At 36.7% G+C, this 17,005-nt stretch overlaps 4 protein-coding genes across 5 annotated transcripts in view; 3 read left to right on the top strand and 1 right to left on the bottom strand.

Annotated features, from left to right (window-relative positions):
• The window catches only part of jarid2a (jumonji and AT-rich interaction domain containing 2a), a 42,327-nt gene extending 37,758 nt beyond the window's left edge, over window positions 1-4,569 (bottom strand). Inside the window, exon 1 of the mRNA XM_016520796.1 lies at window positions 3,990-4,569. Within this exon, the coding sequence (XP_016376282.1) occupies window positions 3,990-4,034 (45 nt within the window). The 5' untranslated portion in view covers window positions 4,035-4,569. The remainder of the gene's footprint in view (window positions 1-3,989) is intronic.
• Window positions 4,570-6,581: 2,012 nt separating this feature from the next.
• LOC107714862 (probable 2-ketogluconate reductase) lies at window positions 6,582-10,619 on the top strand. 2 transcript variants are annotated; one of them, XM_016520865.1, is made up of 7 exons: window positions 6,582-6,686; window positions 7,859-7,982; window positions 8,096-8,474; window positions 8,561-8,732; window positions 9,702-9,880; window positions 9,958-10,054; window positions 10,192-10,619. In XM_016520865.1, the coding sequence occupies exons 2-7, from the start codon at window positions 7,917-7,919 to the stop codon at window positions 10,343-10,345; spliced, it is 1,047 nt and encodes a 348-aa protein (XP_016376351.1). In that variant the 5' UTR covers window positions 6,582-6,686; window positions 7,859-7,916; the 3' UTR covers window positions 10,346-10,619. The 2 variants fall into 2 exon arrangements, with proteins under 2 accessions (XP_016376351.1, XP_016376343.1); XM_016520857.1 differs by lacking the exon at window positions 6,582-6,686 and having other exon boundaries at window positions 7,707-7,982.
• Window positions 10,620-11,089: 470 nt separating this feature from the next.
• On the top strand, window positions 11,090-13,900 carry LOC107715090 (partitioning defective 6 homolog gamma-like). The gene is made up of 3 exons (XM_016521143.1): window positions 11,090-11,315; window positions 11,776-11,998; window positions 12,883-13,900. The coding sequence occupies exons 1-3, from the start codon at window positions 11,250-11,252 to the stop codon at window positions 13,833-13,835; spliced, it is 1,242 nt and encodes a 413-aa protein (XP_016376629.1). The 5' UTR covers window positions 11,090-11,249; the 3' UTR covers window positions 13,836-13,900.
• Window positions 13,901-16,072: 2,172 nt separating this feature from the next.
• LOC107714821 (ADNP homeobox protein 2-like) overlaps window positions 16,073-17,005 on the top strand; it is a 5,721-nt gene continuing 4,788 nt past the window's right edge. The window contains exons 1-2 of the mRNA XM_016520786.1: window positions 16,073-16,342; window positions 16,689-16,806. Coding sequence (XP_016376272.1) covers window positions 16,699-16,806 — 108 coding nt within the window. The 5' untranslated portion in view covers window positions 16,073-16,342; window positions 16,689-16,698. The remainder of the gene's footprint in view (window positions 16,343-16,688; window positions 16,807-17,005) is intronic.

Raw genomic sequence — 17,005 nt, 5'->3', positions numbered from 1 at the left:
AAAATTCAAAAAAAAAAAAAAAAAAACCCACACACACACACACATTTCCTCAGAACGGTGCATTTGCATCTCTTTGCTTTGTTAAAGCACATACAGTCCTGATGAAAAATAATGAACAACACATTATAAATTATCCCCAATAACAGAGCTGCTGATCTTCATGCTTGCATTGCAAATAAACGTTTTGGTATTCCCAGGTTCAGCGCTGTGGCACACAATCCTCACTGACTATTTAAACACAAAGGACTCGATGCTCAGGGGAGTTCCCACAAGCCTGTTTGTAGCGCTGCATCCTATAGGTTTGCTTATCAAGGACACTTTGTTTTCAGTGACAGCACTCTCTACACATTCACCTTGCTGTGAAGACAGATTGCTGCAGACGGAGCCAAGGAAGCACAGACCCACCCAATGACAATCCCTTCTCCTGCCATGACAACAGGAGAATGCCAGTGGCAAACCTGGCTGCTTTACCATATGCACCTTCCTCCCTCTAATTCCATACACATGAGCAGCATTAAACAAAATGCTTGTAGTTGGACGAATTAAAACAAATTTAAAACTCAGTGATCTAGTACAATGCATGAAGTAGTATGAGGTCTCAAGAGACAACAGACGCTGGTGGAGTCACCTTGCACTGATTTTCACCCATGTTTCTTTCATTCGAGAACATAAAGCTATTACTTGCAAGCTAAAAATGCTTTGCAGCTGCAAACAAACAGAATCCCTTTACCTTTAAGGGTATTGGTATTTGAAGTGCATTGAAACACATACTAGAAGCCAGAATACACTAAATGCAGCAATATTTGCTTATCCAAGTTTAACAGAAGTCTTTAAATACATCAAATTGCTATTTATGCCATCTAAGGGTATTATCTCTACAACGAATTAAAAAGCCATTAAATCAATAGACAAAAGCCAGACACATTTCTTGATAAAATGTGTGGGACACAAGAGCTTCCAGTTTAGATGGCCATCTCTGGCATGTGTGGCAGGCCTGTGCTCACTGTAAACACAGAGCGATATATATCTGCCAATTTCTCTGATGTTGCCACATTAAATAGATTTGTTTTCACATATGGTGCTCAGGAGAAAGCATGAAACGCAATTTCTTACAGCCTTCTTCATTTCTGAAGCCTGTTCATTTGCACTACACTTCAATAATGTTACAATAATCCTCAGTAATAATGTGTGCTGTAACCTCACCTAATCCTGAATGACATTGTGTAATATTCTTAAACAGAAAGAATGAGATCAAATGGGAACTGCAACAGAGGAGTTTCTGTGTAAATACAGGCCGGTTTACAATGGAAAGTGACATATCAACTTTGCTGCTGAATCATGCAGTCCTAATCAGAAATCTCTTGATCCCTTTGTTGATTTAATAACCAACCATATCCGGTTTGCCAAGAAAGAAGAAAGAATGTAAAACATTCTCAGTCTCAATATGCACAATGTGCTATTTATATTCATAGCCTTGCGTTTTCAAAAACAGTAGAGGTTTATTCATAAAATTACCTTCACATTGAACTCTGATTGGTTTCAGCATGAAGTGTTATAAGTGTGTTTGTGCTAGTGCCGTCACATATCTAAACATCTAAGCGACAGTTGTATTTGATCCACAGGATTGCAATGAATTACAGCGAATACCAACTAAAGCCATAAGCAGAGAGCGCCATACAAAGAAGCTATCATCTTTAAACTGATCATTCCCAGCCTCATACAACCATACTCAATGTTCAGAGCTTGTACTTCAAGCCATGTGGCAATTACACATCAGAGAGTCAATATAAACATAGACATCAGACAGCAACTGAATGAAATGGTAACCCTCAAAGAATGACAGTTCATAAATTTGAATACTTTGCTGTTATTCAATTTCTTTCTTTCTTTATTGCAGGAATCTGCTTTTAAATCTAGAATTGTATGTCAGCATTTTGTCCCGAAGCCTGTTTTCGTACGCTCAAGATGGATTCTAATGTTTCCTAGATAAGATTATATTCAAAGGGATGTAGATTAGTTCTCCACCAGGAGTCTGGGGCCCACTAGGGGGCAGCAGCAAACTTCCAAGGGGACCTCAAGGTGAATTAAAGTCTGCATGAAATCAAATGTGACTTTATTTACTTTACAAGCGCACACTGCTAGTCTTGATGTGAACAATTCATCCGTGCAAGTTAATCCGCTGAAAAAATTGTTTGTCTTGGTGGTACCTTTAATCAAAATCTGAACATTTGCTTCTGCTCTGGAATGGCATTCCTTCTCTGATGACGTCATTTTGATGGCTTGGGCCATAAAATAATATCCTTAAACACACCCCTCCAACCGTTAGGTTGCTATGAGTGAGAGATGAGAGGAGGAGCGCAAAAATAAAACCCCGCCCTCTATTCAATATTCCGTTTCAGCTGGAAATACGTCACTACACTGAAAAAGAGTTGGTAGCAACTTCTGGTTTATGCAGACTTTAAAAGTATTTACAATAAGGAAAAACTAAAATAACAATGTCTTATTTTAATTCACCCCCTCAACAGCTGTTTTTCTTTAAAGAACCAGGTTTCCCAATTGTTTCCAACTGTTCCCACGCATCCTGAAAAACCTGGATATATATTCTCATTTTAAGTGTAATTTCTACACCTGAAAAAGTCATATAAATTAATAAAATGTCATAAGAATTTTATAAAGAATATACCATTGAGGAGGACAACTGCTGGTATAGATGCAAGTTTAAGTAATAGGTCTTCAAAGTCTAAACTATTTCTCCTTTATTCTTAAAAACACAAATCAAACAATAACAAATTTTAATAGTTTGAAATAAATACAACACATACACAGATGAAATGGTGATGCATATGGACCTGAACATTTTACTACTATAAAATACAGTGATTTTTAATTAACACTGATTTAAATCTATCAAATGTCATTTTAGTATCACTGACATGCTATAGTTTTTATTCATATTTTAAATTAGTTCTTATTTTAATATTTTCCATTTTCAGTTTTTTATTTTAGTTTAAGGTTGTAGTAACTTTAGAAACTATGTCTATATAGTTTGTATTAATTTATTATTACAGTTTTAGTACATAAAGTTAAGCTAAATGGAAATGAGAAATGTTGCCTTGGCAACTAGCTAAAAGTAAGTCAGTATTTTATTTATATCATAATATCGTTATACCAATTTATTTACAGTAAATAAGCATTTTATTCCGGTTAACATTTATTTTATTTCAAACTATAGCTTTGGTTTGAATCCCAATGATCAGAATTATTATTAGATAGGGTTGATGGGCCAAACAAGAGACAATAACCCTAATACCTCACTAGGAGATGAGTTTGATCACTCGTGACTCGATTACTTAATTGGACTACAACAAACACATCTGATAATGTGACAGCAGGAGGGGTATGAGGGACCGTTTTAGCATATATTTTATATATATAATAAAGAGGTCAGTCTGCTTACAGCATCTAACCAGTAGGAGGTCAGAGACAGGCTGTAAACCACCTCAGCCTTAACCACACAATACAAGCTTCTGCCCACGATTTGACAAGCTAAGTTCTCGTGACACTGAAAAACCAACCTACACACACACACAGAATGATGACCGCAAACACACACTGACCACGCTATAGTGCCGCGAGACAGTCGTCTACATCGACTGGAGCTACTATATGACAAAGCTGACAGTGGAAATCAACATAGTAACATGTCACAGACACCGGAAATGCGAAACGTAACAAGGTACACTTCAAAAGCCCAATGCATTATTTGGGTCAACAGCAAGATATGGATCGGCCAGCCTGTCCTTAACCTCTAATTCAAATAGAAGATGTGTTCATGGACTGGTCGTTTATAACATCTGACCTAATGCTGTCACAAACCTGATGATAACTTAAAACGGGGGACAACAGCGATGTGATTAATGCAAATTAAGAGGCAGCTGCCACTGAATTCGATGGTCACGCAACGGATTAAACGTCAAATTTGCACTTACAAATTTCTTTTGAATGATATTTCTCTTCGGCCTTTCCCTACTCATTTTGCCCTCCAGATTGAATTCATTAAAGGTCACACGGCCACATCAATTCTGGTTATATATATATATAAAATCTTTCCGTTGTTGTAGCACGTGATTATTTAAATCCCTGGTAGCAAAATGTCGAGGTAGGCAGAGAATGTTGTATCCCGGTCGATCGGCGTAGCCTGTCTTCTTTTCACAGCTCAATAAACCAAAGAGGAGAAAGAATCCAAATCCGAAGAGCCATGGCGATTAGAAAGGGTCTGTGTAAAAAAAACAACGGCAACATATCCACCGAAATGAGCTGGAGTAACCAATCTTCCATTTGAAAGCTAAACGGCGTATTGTCACGGCTCCCTGCACCACATTCTTGCAGTCAAAATAAAAGCCAGCTTCTGGCTTCCATTCTCGTAGGTTGTAATGTATCGTTTATTGTTACATTATGCGGGTGCAAAACAGTCAAACACACCAATTTGAAAAATTTAGAGTTGGGTTTTGGCTGCCGCTGTGCTCCCTCATATTGTGTGAACTCAATGGCACCGATGTTACTGCGACCTAGTGGCGTCTTTCATAGGAGGCTCCCGTCCTATCATTCACCATCAGCACGTTTAGCGCTACATTTGAAAAGCCTGTCGCGAAACATTTCACGAATCTCTGCTTTTAATGTATTTCAACCATCTGAATTATAAATCTTATCACGAAGTATTTTTGACTGAGCTGCTAATATTAATTAGCCTTGATTCTAAGAAGGTGCAGAGGAACAAAGATGCATGAAAAGGACTAAAAAAGAAAAAGCTTTTTTTTTTTTAGCCCATAAGTACAATGCGTATACAAAATAAACACTTTTGGAGTCTTTTACATGTTATTAGAATTGTCATGAAGCTTAGGGGATTCACATTATCATGAATGGCATTAGAACATTGTCACCAGTTTGCAAACAATGAAAAATAAAACCACTTCCATGCATCTTGATCAAGAGTCTAAATGCAAATGTCAGATTGAAATTGACTTATAAGAAGACTCAGTTTGGTGTTACAAATTATTTCTAACTGATAGGATCAGTGTGAATAATGAACCTACAGAAACATATGATTCACATGCAAACCTATCTATCTATCGATCTATATATATCTCTCTCTCTCTCTCTCTCTCTCTCTCTCTCTCTCTCTCTCTCTCTCTCTCTCTCTATATATATATATATATATATATATATACATACATGTTATCCCCTATACGTTGCTTTAAATAAAATGATAACAGTTGCTAGTTTTGGAAACCCACGGCCCTAAATGCATTGTACTATGCCAATGTTGGTGAAATCAAGAAGTCTTTAAGGATTATAGCAAACCCCTCTCTGTGATAATCCAGGGATTATTTCTAAAAATAAACACCCTGATCAGCAATCCCAGTATATGGGGATAAAACTGATGGGGTATTTTTCCCCATTACAGTGTGAAATGTTCTGAGTGTCATTCATTTGAATTAGACAACAGGGTTGCTGCAAAAAAAAGTAATGCATCATATTCAGTTATTTAACAAGTTAATTTAAATTTACATTGATTCATTTAGATATTAGCAAAAGCAATTTACAAATGAGGACAATCACAAGCAATTTATAGAAGAGCCAACAATTTGCAACAGAAAATTGAGAAGAAAATAGAGAAAAGATATTATATATTAGAATTTAGAGAGAATATTAGAGAATTCAAATATGAATATCAAATATGGCTGGTTGATTGTGTCATCTCCATAATGCTTATAAAAATGTACAGGCTGCTCCTGAGTTCAATTTTCTGATGTATATTTCTGTTTCCATATCCTTTCCTTTGGTTCTAGAATTCTTAACTTTTTTTTTTGGCTGGAAAAAAATGCAAGATAGGATATTCCTGTGATTGTGCAGCTAAAGATCTGCTGAAGTTTGTTCTTTGTCTTTCTACCAGAAACATTATCATTCAGCCTGAGCCTGAGGGCAGATAGGCCTCTTTAATTGGAACAGCGTTAAAAATAACCTCAAGAAGTATCAGGGGCATATCACAGCACAAGTGCCCATTTCATTACGCCAGAGATTTTGGCTAGAGTTGTAAATGCCAAAGACAGGAAAAGCAAACTGAAAGAAGTTGGTAATGGTTTTGGGATACAAATAAATAAACCACTGTACAAAGAACCACTAGAGGAAAAAAAAAAGATTTTTTATTTTTCAAAATGTCATACATCCTGACTTTTAAGTAAGATAACTGTCACTGAATTTAGGATACTTTAGAATTCATAAGGATATGACTGAATGCTGTTTAAATTTTCTTGTCTATTGAGTTTAAAAAAGAGGAACATTGTAGTACTCTAAGATTTGTTAAATCACATGAGCCTGTTAAAATCTGCAAAACAAGAACTTGTCTGGTATTTTCTCCCATTTTGTTAAAAAAAAAAATAGGTGTTTAAGTAGACTATGAATGCTGTAATTCACCACTAATAATGGGCCACCCTGCTGGCAGGAGAATCAATTCATCACTTTAAAACATGCCTGTCCCTGGGGCAGAGTCAGAGATGTAGGCTAATTGTGAAGCACTAGACTTTGAAGAGAAGTGCTCAGCAGAACAGAAAAGATTTTTGGTTGATTGCCAAACCAAGCAAACTCTCAAGGAAGTAGTTTTCATACAAAGACAGGACACAATTCAGGTTGGTAGAGATTGATCTGCTTTAGATACACAGTATATGCATTGTTTACTTTAAGAGTTGGTCAGATGTTAAATGAATGTATTTATATAACAAGGTATTATGACTGTCTAGTTTCTTTGGATTATTTATCTACCATCATCAAATAACTTGTGTGTGTGGTGAATAATCACTCAGATATAGTTGTTGTGAACCTTTATTGTGGCATACCTTCAACTGTAGCAGATGGACTTGGGGTGTTCAGCATGAAGCCACCGGGCATCATTGTATTCGAGTAGCCAATGCTAAAATATTCCGAAAATTAACAAATTATGACTCACTTTGTTCGTTAAAACAATTCATCATAGCTCAGAAATACATTTAGTGTCCTTTATAGTGGAAATGAAAACATGTACTTGCTAGAGTTTCAGTATATTGAATTATTTGTTTGTTTATTTCTGATGCTGAATCGCTACACAATTTTCAAACAGATGGAGGCAAAGCTGGAGCTCTGCTGCAGCCATTAATAGCCATCCACTAACGGTTCTGGAATTAATGCAATGTCCCTCCGAACCGTCAAAGCCTCCAACATTTAATTTATGGCCTTAAAATTAAAATTTTTTTTTTTTTAGCAAATTCACTCTTCACATGATTGGTTCATCACCACAATTTAATTGTTATAGTGTTGTAAACTTGTGGCATTCTAAGAATTTGTGAATGTGAGGGAGTTTTTTTAAAATAAATATATGATAAGATTTTATCTTTTTAGTGGGCTTATTAATTAATCTACTATAAAACATAGGCTACAAAATGAACTACTGTAAGCTAAACCAAAATAATAATGTTGTCAAAGCAAAGCATACGAGTCCTTCATTATAAAGTGCTAGTGATCAAAGGAAATCATACAATTCATAAAAAAGTCAAATCTGGAAATAATTTCGGGTAGAAGTAAAAACACGAAGCACATGTCCATCAAACAACTACATGTACTCAATCATGTGACAGAAATGGGCAATTAATACAATTCATGAGCTTCTAACGCCCTCTTCTGGTTATTGCGTAACTAGCAACTATCAAACTCTCCGATGATGAAACGTGACAACAGACGATTTGTAAACAGTTTTAAGCAGGCTTCTGTTTTTTGACAGTCTTTCGATTTTTTTTGTTAAGCTGAACGGTTATATAATGATTTGCAGGAAGCCACCTTTGGTCTTAATCGGTGCTTGATTAACCATGTCTGGAAAATAAAATACAATGTTGCACATGACAAGCAGACTTATCCAGCGAACATTCAGACTACGATCGACTGTCACACAAGTGGTGAGAAAGAATGATCTTTCATATAAGAGGTTTAAATACAGTTTGCGTTAGCCTGTTGCTTTGTTTACATAGCTATTGCTAATTTATGCTAGCACGGGCTAACTTTCTCACAGGTTATGGAGAAACCATGCATATTAGCTACCACACTTGGAGCACCCGGAGGCGTCTACAAGTGCTTTGCACCTTGTATCGAGAAACACTTCTCTATAATCCCATATGAGAGGTTTGTACAGAGGAAAGAAGACTTCGCTGACAAAATCCAGGCAGTGTTTGTTTGGGGTGCCGGAGCTTTAAAAGTTGACCAAAACCTGCTACAGTCTTTGCCCAACCTCAAAGCTGTTGTTAATGGTGGGGTAGGAGTAGACCACCTTGATATTCCCCTGATTAATAGCTTTGGAGTCAAAGTTTCCAACACTCCTCATGTAGTGGATAATGCCACTGCAGATATTGGTGTGAGTTTGATGTTGGCATCTGCAAGGAAGATTGTTGAAGGTGAGAGATGCAGTTTCCTTTCTATATTACTTCCTGGTTTATCATATTGTTGTCTGAATCCGTTGTGAATTTCTTTTTCTCTGCAGGGCATATTTTTTCCAAGTTCCGAGAGTCTGATGATTTTCCAGAGTCCTCTCTGGGCACTGATGTTACCGGAGCCACCATGGGCATCATCGGCATGGGTAGAATAGGATACAAAATAGCCAAGAGAGCTCAAGGGTTTGAGATGAAAATCCTTTACCACAATAGGAATCGGAGGTGAATCTGTTGGACTTTGATTGAAATATTCACACTGTCACTAAACAGCTTCTTACCAGCTTGAGTAATACATAAACTATCAGTTTTCTGTATATATTTTCTACAAGAAGTAGTTAGACGTTGCTTTAAAATATTTTAAAAAGTCACTGATATACACTCCTAGTCAAAAGTTCAAGGTCAGTCGGTTTCTTTTTTTTTTTTTTTACTTTACTTTAATTTGATCGGTAGTGACAGTAAGATGTTACATTTTACATTTTGTAAAATTCTGTGTATTTTGTAAGATCTTTTGTAAAATCTTACAAAAACTTTTCCACAAAACAAAATTAAGCAGCACAACTGCTTTCAAAATTCATGAAAATTAGAAATGTGCATCAAATCAGCATATTAAAATTATTTCTGAAGAATCACTGAAGAGACACTGAAGACAGGAGTATTGGCTGCTGAAAATTCAGCTGTACCATCACAGGAATAAATTACATTTTAAAATATATTTTAATAGAAAACAAATTTTAAATTGTAGTAATATTTCTCAATTTTGCTGTATTTTTGGTCAAATAAATGCAGCCTTTGAGTGCTTAAGTGACTTTCAGAAACATTAAAAACTAGGGTTGCAAAAAGGTGAAACATTTCCAGTACATTTCAGAAACATTCAATTTTTTGGAATATTCCAGGGATTTTTGGAAAGTTTCCAGAAATTTTCCACCCCTTTGCAACCCTATTAAAAACATCTTACCAACCCCAAACTTTTGAAAGGTAGTGTATTAACATATATTGTCAATATTGCAATTATTCCTTTTAAAATAAAGTGTAAAATTACAATGGTGCCTTTCAGCTAGGTTACATATTTAGTCTGTGACTGGGATAATATTTAATTATACAAGGCCTTATGGGTTGTTGTCAGGACTTTTTAACATTAGATTGGCTAAATGTAATACTTTAATTTAATTTCACAGCATTTTATATGTTCAGGCCTGAGAGTGAAGAGAGAGCAGTTGGGGCCACATATTGTGCAAGCATGAAGGAGCTGTTACAGAGGTCAGACTTCGTCATGGTGGTGGTCAATCTGTCCCCTCAGACGCACAAACTGATTGGTGCCAAAGAGTTTGCCATGATGAAACCCAATAGCACCTTTATCAACATTAGCAGAGGTAATGTAATAGGCTGGAAAAAAGCAATCCAATTAAACAGAAGCAGCCCTGTTTGAGAACAACTTTCCTTGTCATAGGCTTGGTAGTGGACCAAGATGCTTTAGTGGATGCTCTCAAGAAGAAAATGATAAGAGCTGCTGCTTTAGATGTCACGTATCCCGAACCACTTCCCAGGTTTGTTTTGCTTGGCATGTTTTTGTTTAGCAAACTTGCCTAAATCACTATAAGGAGGATAGTAAAATAGCAAACCTAAATGTTTGTTTTTTTGTTACAGTTGTAGTATAAATGATATGCTTCTTGCTTATTTACAGGGATCATCCCCTGCTGGCCTTGCCAAATGTCATCGTCCTGCCTCATGTAGGAACCCACACCGTGGAGACCTCACAGATCATGGTGGAGAGGATGGTGACCAATGCCTTGGCCGCTGTAACTGGAGGCCAGCTTCCTGATGAAGTCAAGGCATAGAGCCAGAACACAGAGCCATCTGTTCCTCTTTTGTTTTTAACCAGCAAAACATAGAAAATACTAATAGATTTAGTCATAATTTTATTTTGTTTTGTGATTGTTTTGTGTCATCTTTTAAATGTTTTATGTATGGTAATTCAATAGCCTAAAGAATATTAAAGGATGTGTTAGATTGAACAGCACAGAATGAATTAAAAAAAAAAATTCTGTCCTACAAAATCTCTCACATTTCTGACCATTAAAAAAAGATCATGATGCTAAGAAAGAATTACTCCAAAATAAACGTGACAATACAGTTATGTATGGGTGTCTTTTCATACTTTATACTGCACACATGCTATTATGTGGATTTTAGGTAAATTATTTTTTGTTTGTTACTTTTATGTAGTTATGTATTTACATACATATACAGAGAGAAAGATAAGCAGGCAGGAGCACTAAACGAAGACTGCATGATATCCTAAGATAAAATAAGATAATATACATTCTTATTTTATCCTCTGTCTCTCCCTCTATTTATACAGTGTGTATGTGTATACACACACACACACATACATATATAGATAGAAAGATATAGATAGGCCTAGATATAAATATACATATATATATATATTTTGTTTATCCAGTCTTCACTAATTTTGTAGTCAGCTGGCTCACAAATAAATTATTGCATGTTTATCTAAGTGATCTGCCGATACTAAATAGCCTACAGAAGTCTAATAAGAGAAGTGTCGAAGTCTGGGAAGTGTCGTAGTTTCCGTGTTGTCCCGTCTTTTGACAAGCCATTTCTCCTGTTTTTCCGCGTTATCGGTGATGCGAACACGCAACGCTATTTTGTCATGCTCAGCCAAACAAAACTCGAGTGGTTGGCGGTTAGTGGCTCGTTGACCGCTCATCGGACAACATGAACCGGGCACTTAGAAAGTCTCAGTCTCTGCGTTGCTGTTCAATCCTCGAGGTGAAAAGTAAAGTAAGTTGACATGTACTTTTATTCTGACTACTGATCTGTAGCATGTATCTTTCATTTATTATATTACCATACAATATCTTTGTTTCTGGCGGTATGCATTTCCTTCATGAGACTTTATTAAATCTTTTTGGAATTACACATTCTTCATCCAGATTTGAAATTTATTCACAGAATTCTTGTAATGTGTCTTACATGTGTCTCAGTGGTTATCTTGGCGCTCTTATTTAAGTATTATTAGACTGAAAGGAAATACCTTTGTAAACAATAACTTAAACAATCAAAACCTACACAATATCCAGAAACGGCTCACTTCTAAAATATGTCCATTGTTTCAGCTTATTGAATGCAGCCCCAGCTCATTCACTGCTTCTTGTCCAGTAGAGCATAAAAGTGTGATTGAGATATTGTGTTTTCAAATATAGCCTACATTATTTTCATACAATTTCACTTCTCTTTACAGTATGGAGCAGAATTCAGGAGGTTTTCCCTGGACCGCTGTGAGCCTGGCAGGTTTAAAGACTTCCACAGGCTCATTGTGCGTTTACATCACTTATGGCAAATGGATGTCCTTATCGAATATGCGGATGTCCAAGGAGAGCTGCTGCCCATCAATAATGATGACAACTTTTGCAAAGCTGTGACCTCCACACAATCTTTACTGCGTATCTTCATTCAGCTTCAAGGTATACAGGAAGGGAAAAGAGGCTATCTATAAATACAGTATCTCTAATTTCCTTTTAAATACTCTCTGCTCCACACACGTTGATGTACTCTTTCTATTTAACTTAAATATTATAATGTATGTATGTACCAAAGGGCATTATTTTTCAAATACATAACATGGATATAAATTCTTATACTAACACAGCAAGACTTCTTTCTGAATGGAGATAAATTGTGGATATTTCATTAAATGGAATATATCATTTTAAGACCTTAAGGCCTTTAATCAAGGCATTTTTTTTTTGTTTTCCTTTCGAGCTTCTTAAAGCAGAAGGAATAGAAAAGGAAGGAATTTAGAAATCATGTACTTGAGTATAATTGCTTTCTATTCCCTTGTGGTGTGTTTGTTTGTCAGATAGAGTAGATTATCTTGTTGCTTTCCGTCCTAGTTCATGTGATCTCTACCAGAGTTCTTAGTAGTTCCACAGTAATGTGAAAATAAGTATAAATATAAACAGAAATAAAAATAAATAATTAAGAAATAAATGTAAAAGTACAGAAATAATTAGAGTTAGAAATATATACATTTAGTGAAGAATTTACTTCATCAGGACATTTATTCATTTGTTTGTTAAAATAGTTTAATTTATTTGTATTTATTTTTAAATTGGACTTCTTCCCTCATAAGTAAATAGTGTTTTATTGCAAATAAATAAAATTTAAGCTAAAATTGTAGCAGTTCAATTTTTTAATTCAGGTTGAAAGTCTCTTCTCTAGACAACATCATAGCAAAGTGCGAGGACACTAAAATACAAGTTATAAATATAATCATAATCATCTGATCTCATAATTTCAGAGCTGCCGAAAATGCTTCATTCAACTTTCTTCCCACACTGTTTTACAGAGGAAGCTTACCAGGATATCACAGGTGCTGAAGATACAACAAAACGAAAGAAACCTGTCAGCCAGAGAAAAACACCATTCCAGATCAGCATGCCACAGAACTTCCGCCCTGTTTCGTCTATCATTGACGTGGACATCATACCAGAATGCCACCGAAGGGTGCGTCTGTATCGACAGGGCTCGGACAGACCTCTGGGGTTTTACATTCGCGATGGTACCACTGTCAGGGTTACTCCATACGGTCTGGAAAAGGTTCCGGGCATCTTTATCTCCCGCATAGTTCCTGGAGGACTGGCGGCTTGCACGGGACTGCTGGCCATTAATGACCAGGTCCTGGAAGTGAATGGTATTGATGTTATGCGGAAGTCTTTGGATCAGGTAACCGACATGATGATCGCAAACAGCCACAACCTCATCATCACAGTGAAACCCGCAAACCAGCATAACAACATAAGGCGAAAAAGCTGCAGTTCCTCAAGCTCGGGACACTATTTTGATAGTACGCACTCCGTAAGCTTTCCAGGGCTACCTATGATAATGAAAGCTTATGGTTTAGGTAATGGCTCTGAGAGCGAAGAGGATGCAGATGTGGTTGTCGAGAGCCCCATCAAACACCTGTCCCGACATCCGGGTTCTTCATCCGCCTCTCATTCTTTTCAGCCTTATGTTAATATTTGCTACAGGCCCCAAGTTTCTGCCAGACGGCCCAACTCGCTCATTTCGGCTGCGTCCTATCACTCTCAGCCTTGTCTCGCTCATACAGCTCACACTGACCACAGCGTCCCTCTTCACAGGCATCGGACCTCCCAACAGCATTTCGGCTGTAATCCAGCCATCAGACCGGGAAGCTCCAGTACCCATGATATTCTAAACACGTGGCACGTAGATCTGAGTTACCATTTACTGTTGCCCCAGGGGGCAATGGAGGAAGATGGAATTGTTGTTATTTTGTAAAAGATAAACCAAAAATACACCACCCATTTTAAATTGTGCACTTTTGGGTGAACTATGCATTAAATAAAATGAATTGGAAAATACAGTAATTTTACATTTAATTAAATGCACCTCTACTCATATACATTGTGTATTACAAACATAACTGAAAACCCCAATAAATTTAGATTAATATATGTGTTAAACTAACATAATTGAATCTCTTTCAGTCAATTAGCACATGAATTGGTGACTAGTGTTGTTTTCTACCAGATGTATCATATGGTTTCTTACAAAAAAGGTAATTATATTAGAAATTTCCTATTACACACAACATATTTCTATAATTTTTTTATGTAGTCCAACACGGTTTGCTTAAGCAAACATCTATTTTGACCAATTAAAGTTGACTGCACAAAAATGAAATGAAGTCTGTTCAAGAATTGTGTTGTATTCGCTCATTTTAATAAAGGAAACTGAATAAGCAGCAAAACCATTTTTGGCGGTGGAAGTCTGAATGCATTTCAACATTGCATTACAGCATGATTTTACTTGCAATTTGTGTATAATTGCATTCTTATTCAAACATAAAATTAGTATAATGAAGTATTTTTTAATAGACATGCTTGTTGAAATGTATTGGATTTCTTTGCTCTTTGTTCTTACCACTGAGAAAACAACACAAAATGTACTTAAAAATTGAATTCCATTTGCACCAACAAAATAATAATTCAACAAATAAAACCATACATATTAAAAATAAAACAATAACTCATTATCCAATTTTAGTTCATAGCATGAAATAAACAAACATGCTTACAATAAATTAAACTAACTTCTTAACAGTGTTTTGTACGGAACATCTCAACATTGGATTTTTACAGTATATACTGTAGCATTATCATCACTATATCAGGGCACTGGTACTCACACAGACCGCAGGAAGAGCTCCCCCTGCTGGCCTCATCAACACCTCGTCCAGGAGCAGCCTGAGCTTTCCCAGGAGGACTTGATAGCTACAGGTTGATGGCTGCTTGCTGTTACAGACGGGCAGGGGCGTGTCTACGTGGTGGCACAGGCCCCCACTGAAATTTGGCTGGCCACCCCAGGTGCCCCCCCTACCAGATGTCTTGCGATAGGCTTGTTTTAGTAAATTTCTAACTGCATCTGGCAGTGGCGGATGCTGGCATGTGTAGGCAGCTGCCTAGGACCGCTTTCTTCTCTTCTTTATACTTAATTTTAGGCGGTTTCTATAGTGTGATCTTAATGACAATGTCGAGAGCGCATAATGTTAAAATATTAAAGCTAACAAGACTCTATTAAACTAAAGGGATAGTTCAACCATAAATAAAACCTCAATATTTACTCACCTTCATGTTATTCCAAACCTGACTGATTTTATTTCTTCTGTAGAAGATATTTTGAGGAAACAGTTTTGGTTACTATTGACTTCCATTAAATGGACAAAGAAAAACACAGAAATTTCTTAAAATATCTTCTGTTTATATTCCACAGAATAAAGAAATTGACACAAGTTTGAAATGACAAAAGGGTTTAATCATTATAGAATTGTCATCTTTGGGTGAACTATCCCTTTTAGTTCAAGTGATGCATTTTATTAAGTAACATGGACAAGAAAGGATGCTGTAAAACTTTTGAGTGTTGGTTTGAGTGTAATGAAGTTTGCAGTGTTCTGTGTTTTTAAATTTATTCTTAAACCGTAAGGGAATGTCACAGGCACTGTGACAATAGGGGGCCCATTTAGGTCCTTGTATTCACAGAGACCAATGGATAGACCTCCCATAAAATATCACTCTGTGTCCTTTCGTGACAGTCCTAATGCAGATGTGTTCTATAGGTGCATACATAGGCTTAAATGTTCTTCACTGCACTTGTGAATAGTCAATCGTTTTAAATTGAACCGACCTGCTGTGGCAACATCAGATCTGATGCAAGAGACCACCTAAACAGCAGCAGGTATCCTCTGCATATTATACAACAAGCAACACTCCTATTGCCTTCTCATCATCATGTCACACTTGAATCCATCAATTCATCTTTCCCATAAAAGCACCTCTGAAGGTGTTGTTGTGACACAGGTGTGTCTACATCACTCACAGGTGAAGATCCCAGCCATGGGTTTATGGTTAATTCCAATAACGAATGACCATCACTTTGATCAACTTTGCAAGATCAGCCCACCTTTCTCCCATTGGTGGATCTGCACTATGCAATATGTAAATCAGAAAACGTCACTTCCCTTCTTCCTGTACGCCATGTTTTTCAGCAGGAGTGGGGTGATGTTTTAGTGAGATATAATCAAAAGTGGGCAATCCTGCGCTCTGTTCAGATTTCAACAGACGATCACCAGTGCAACAAGGAACGCGGATTGAGTGCAACCCGGATGCTTCACGCGATGAAGTAGCCGATTCCATACTGCGCGCCTTCCCGTGACGCCGGAAGAAAACGGACGTACGCACGCTAGACATCCATCCACTCATTCGCAGCTCTGTGCCAGAGGACTGGAGGTAGACACAGGTTTAGTCATTAATACAGTTCGGATTATAAATGACATATGTAGTTTCTTTCTTTCTTGCGTTAATACTACTTAAAATCCATGGCTGGTTAAAAAAAATTATAATGATGTGTCCGACGATGGTTTGAAATACAGACCTTGCTAAGTACATAGTTACAACTAGCTAACTTATATTTATTATAACTATGTTATAGGCCTCAATAATATGTTAATTTAGAGCTCTCTTAAATGTCTGTTAGATTCTCGCCAAATACAGACTGAGTTTGGTGTTTGAAAGCGCAACGCATTGATTTGACAGGCTGTTCAACGTTTCGTATTATTTTTGTTTTCGTTTAAAGGATCAGCAAAATGTATCAAATTCCAGTGAAGAACCTGACAAAACTCAGACGTCCAAGGAAACGCGTCAAAGGTATTTTGTGTGACATCGGGATGCAGCAGTGTCAAGATTTATTGGAGGTAGGTTATTATGTTCTGTTTATACCAGCATCTGTTTAAAGGGGTCATATGATGCTGCTAAAAATAACATTATTTTGTGTAATGAAATGTGTTTATGCGGTTTAAGGTTCAAAAAACACATTATTTTCCACATACTGTACATTGTTTCTTCTCTATGCCCCGCCTTTCTGAAACGCGTCGATTTTTACAAAGCTCATCG

This window comes from Sinocyclocheilus rhinocerous, unplaced genomic scaffold (assembly GCF_001515625.1).
Source record: "Sinocyclocheilus rhinocerous isolate Xijiao unplaced genomic scaffold, SAMN03320098_v1.1 scaffold2810, whole genome shotgun sequence".
In the NCBI taxonomy this organism is placed as follows: Eukaryota; Metazoa; Chordata; class Actinopteri; order Cypriniformes; family Cyprinidae; genus Sinocyclocheilus; species Sinocyclocheilus rhinocerous.
The sequence above is the reverse complement of the archived record's forward strand: the minus strand, read 5'-3'. Positions and strand labels throughout refer to the sequence as shown.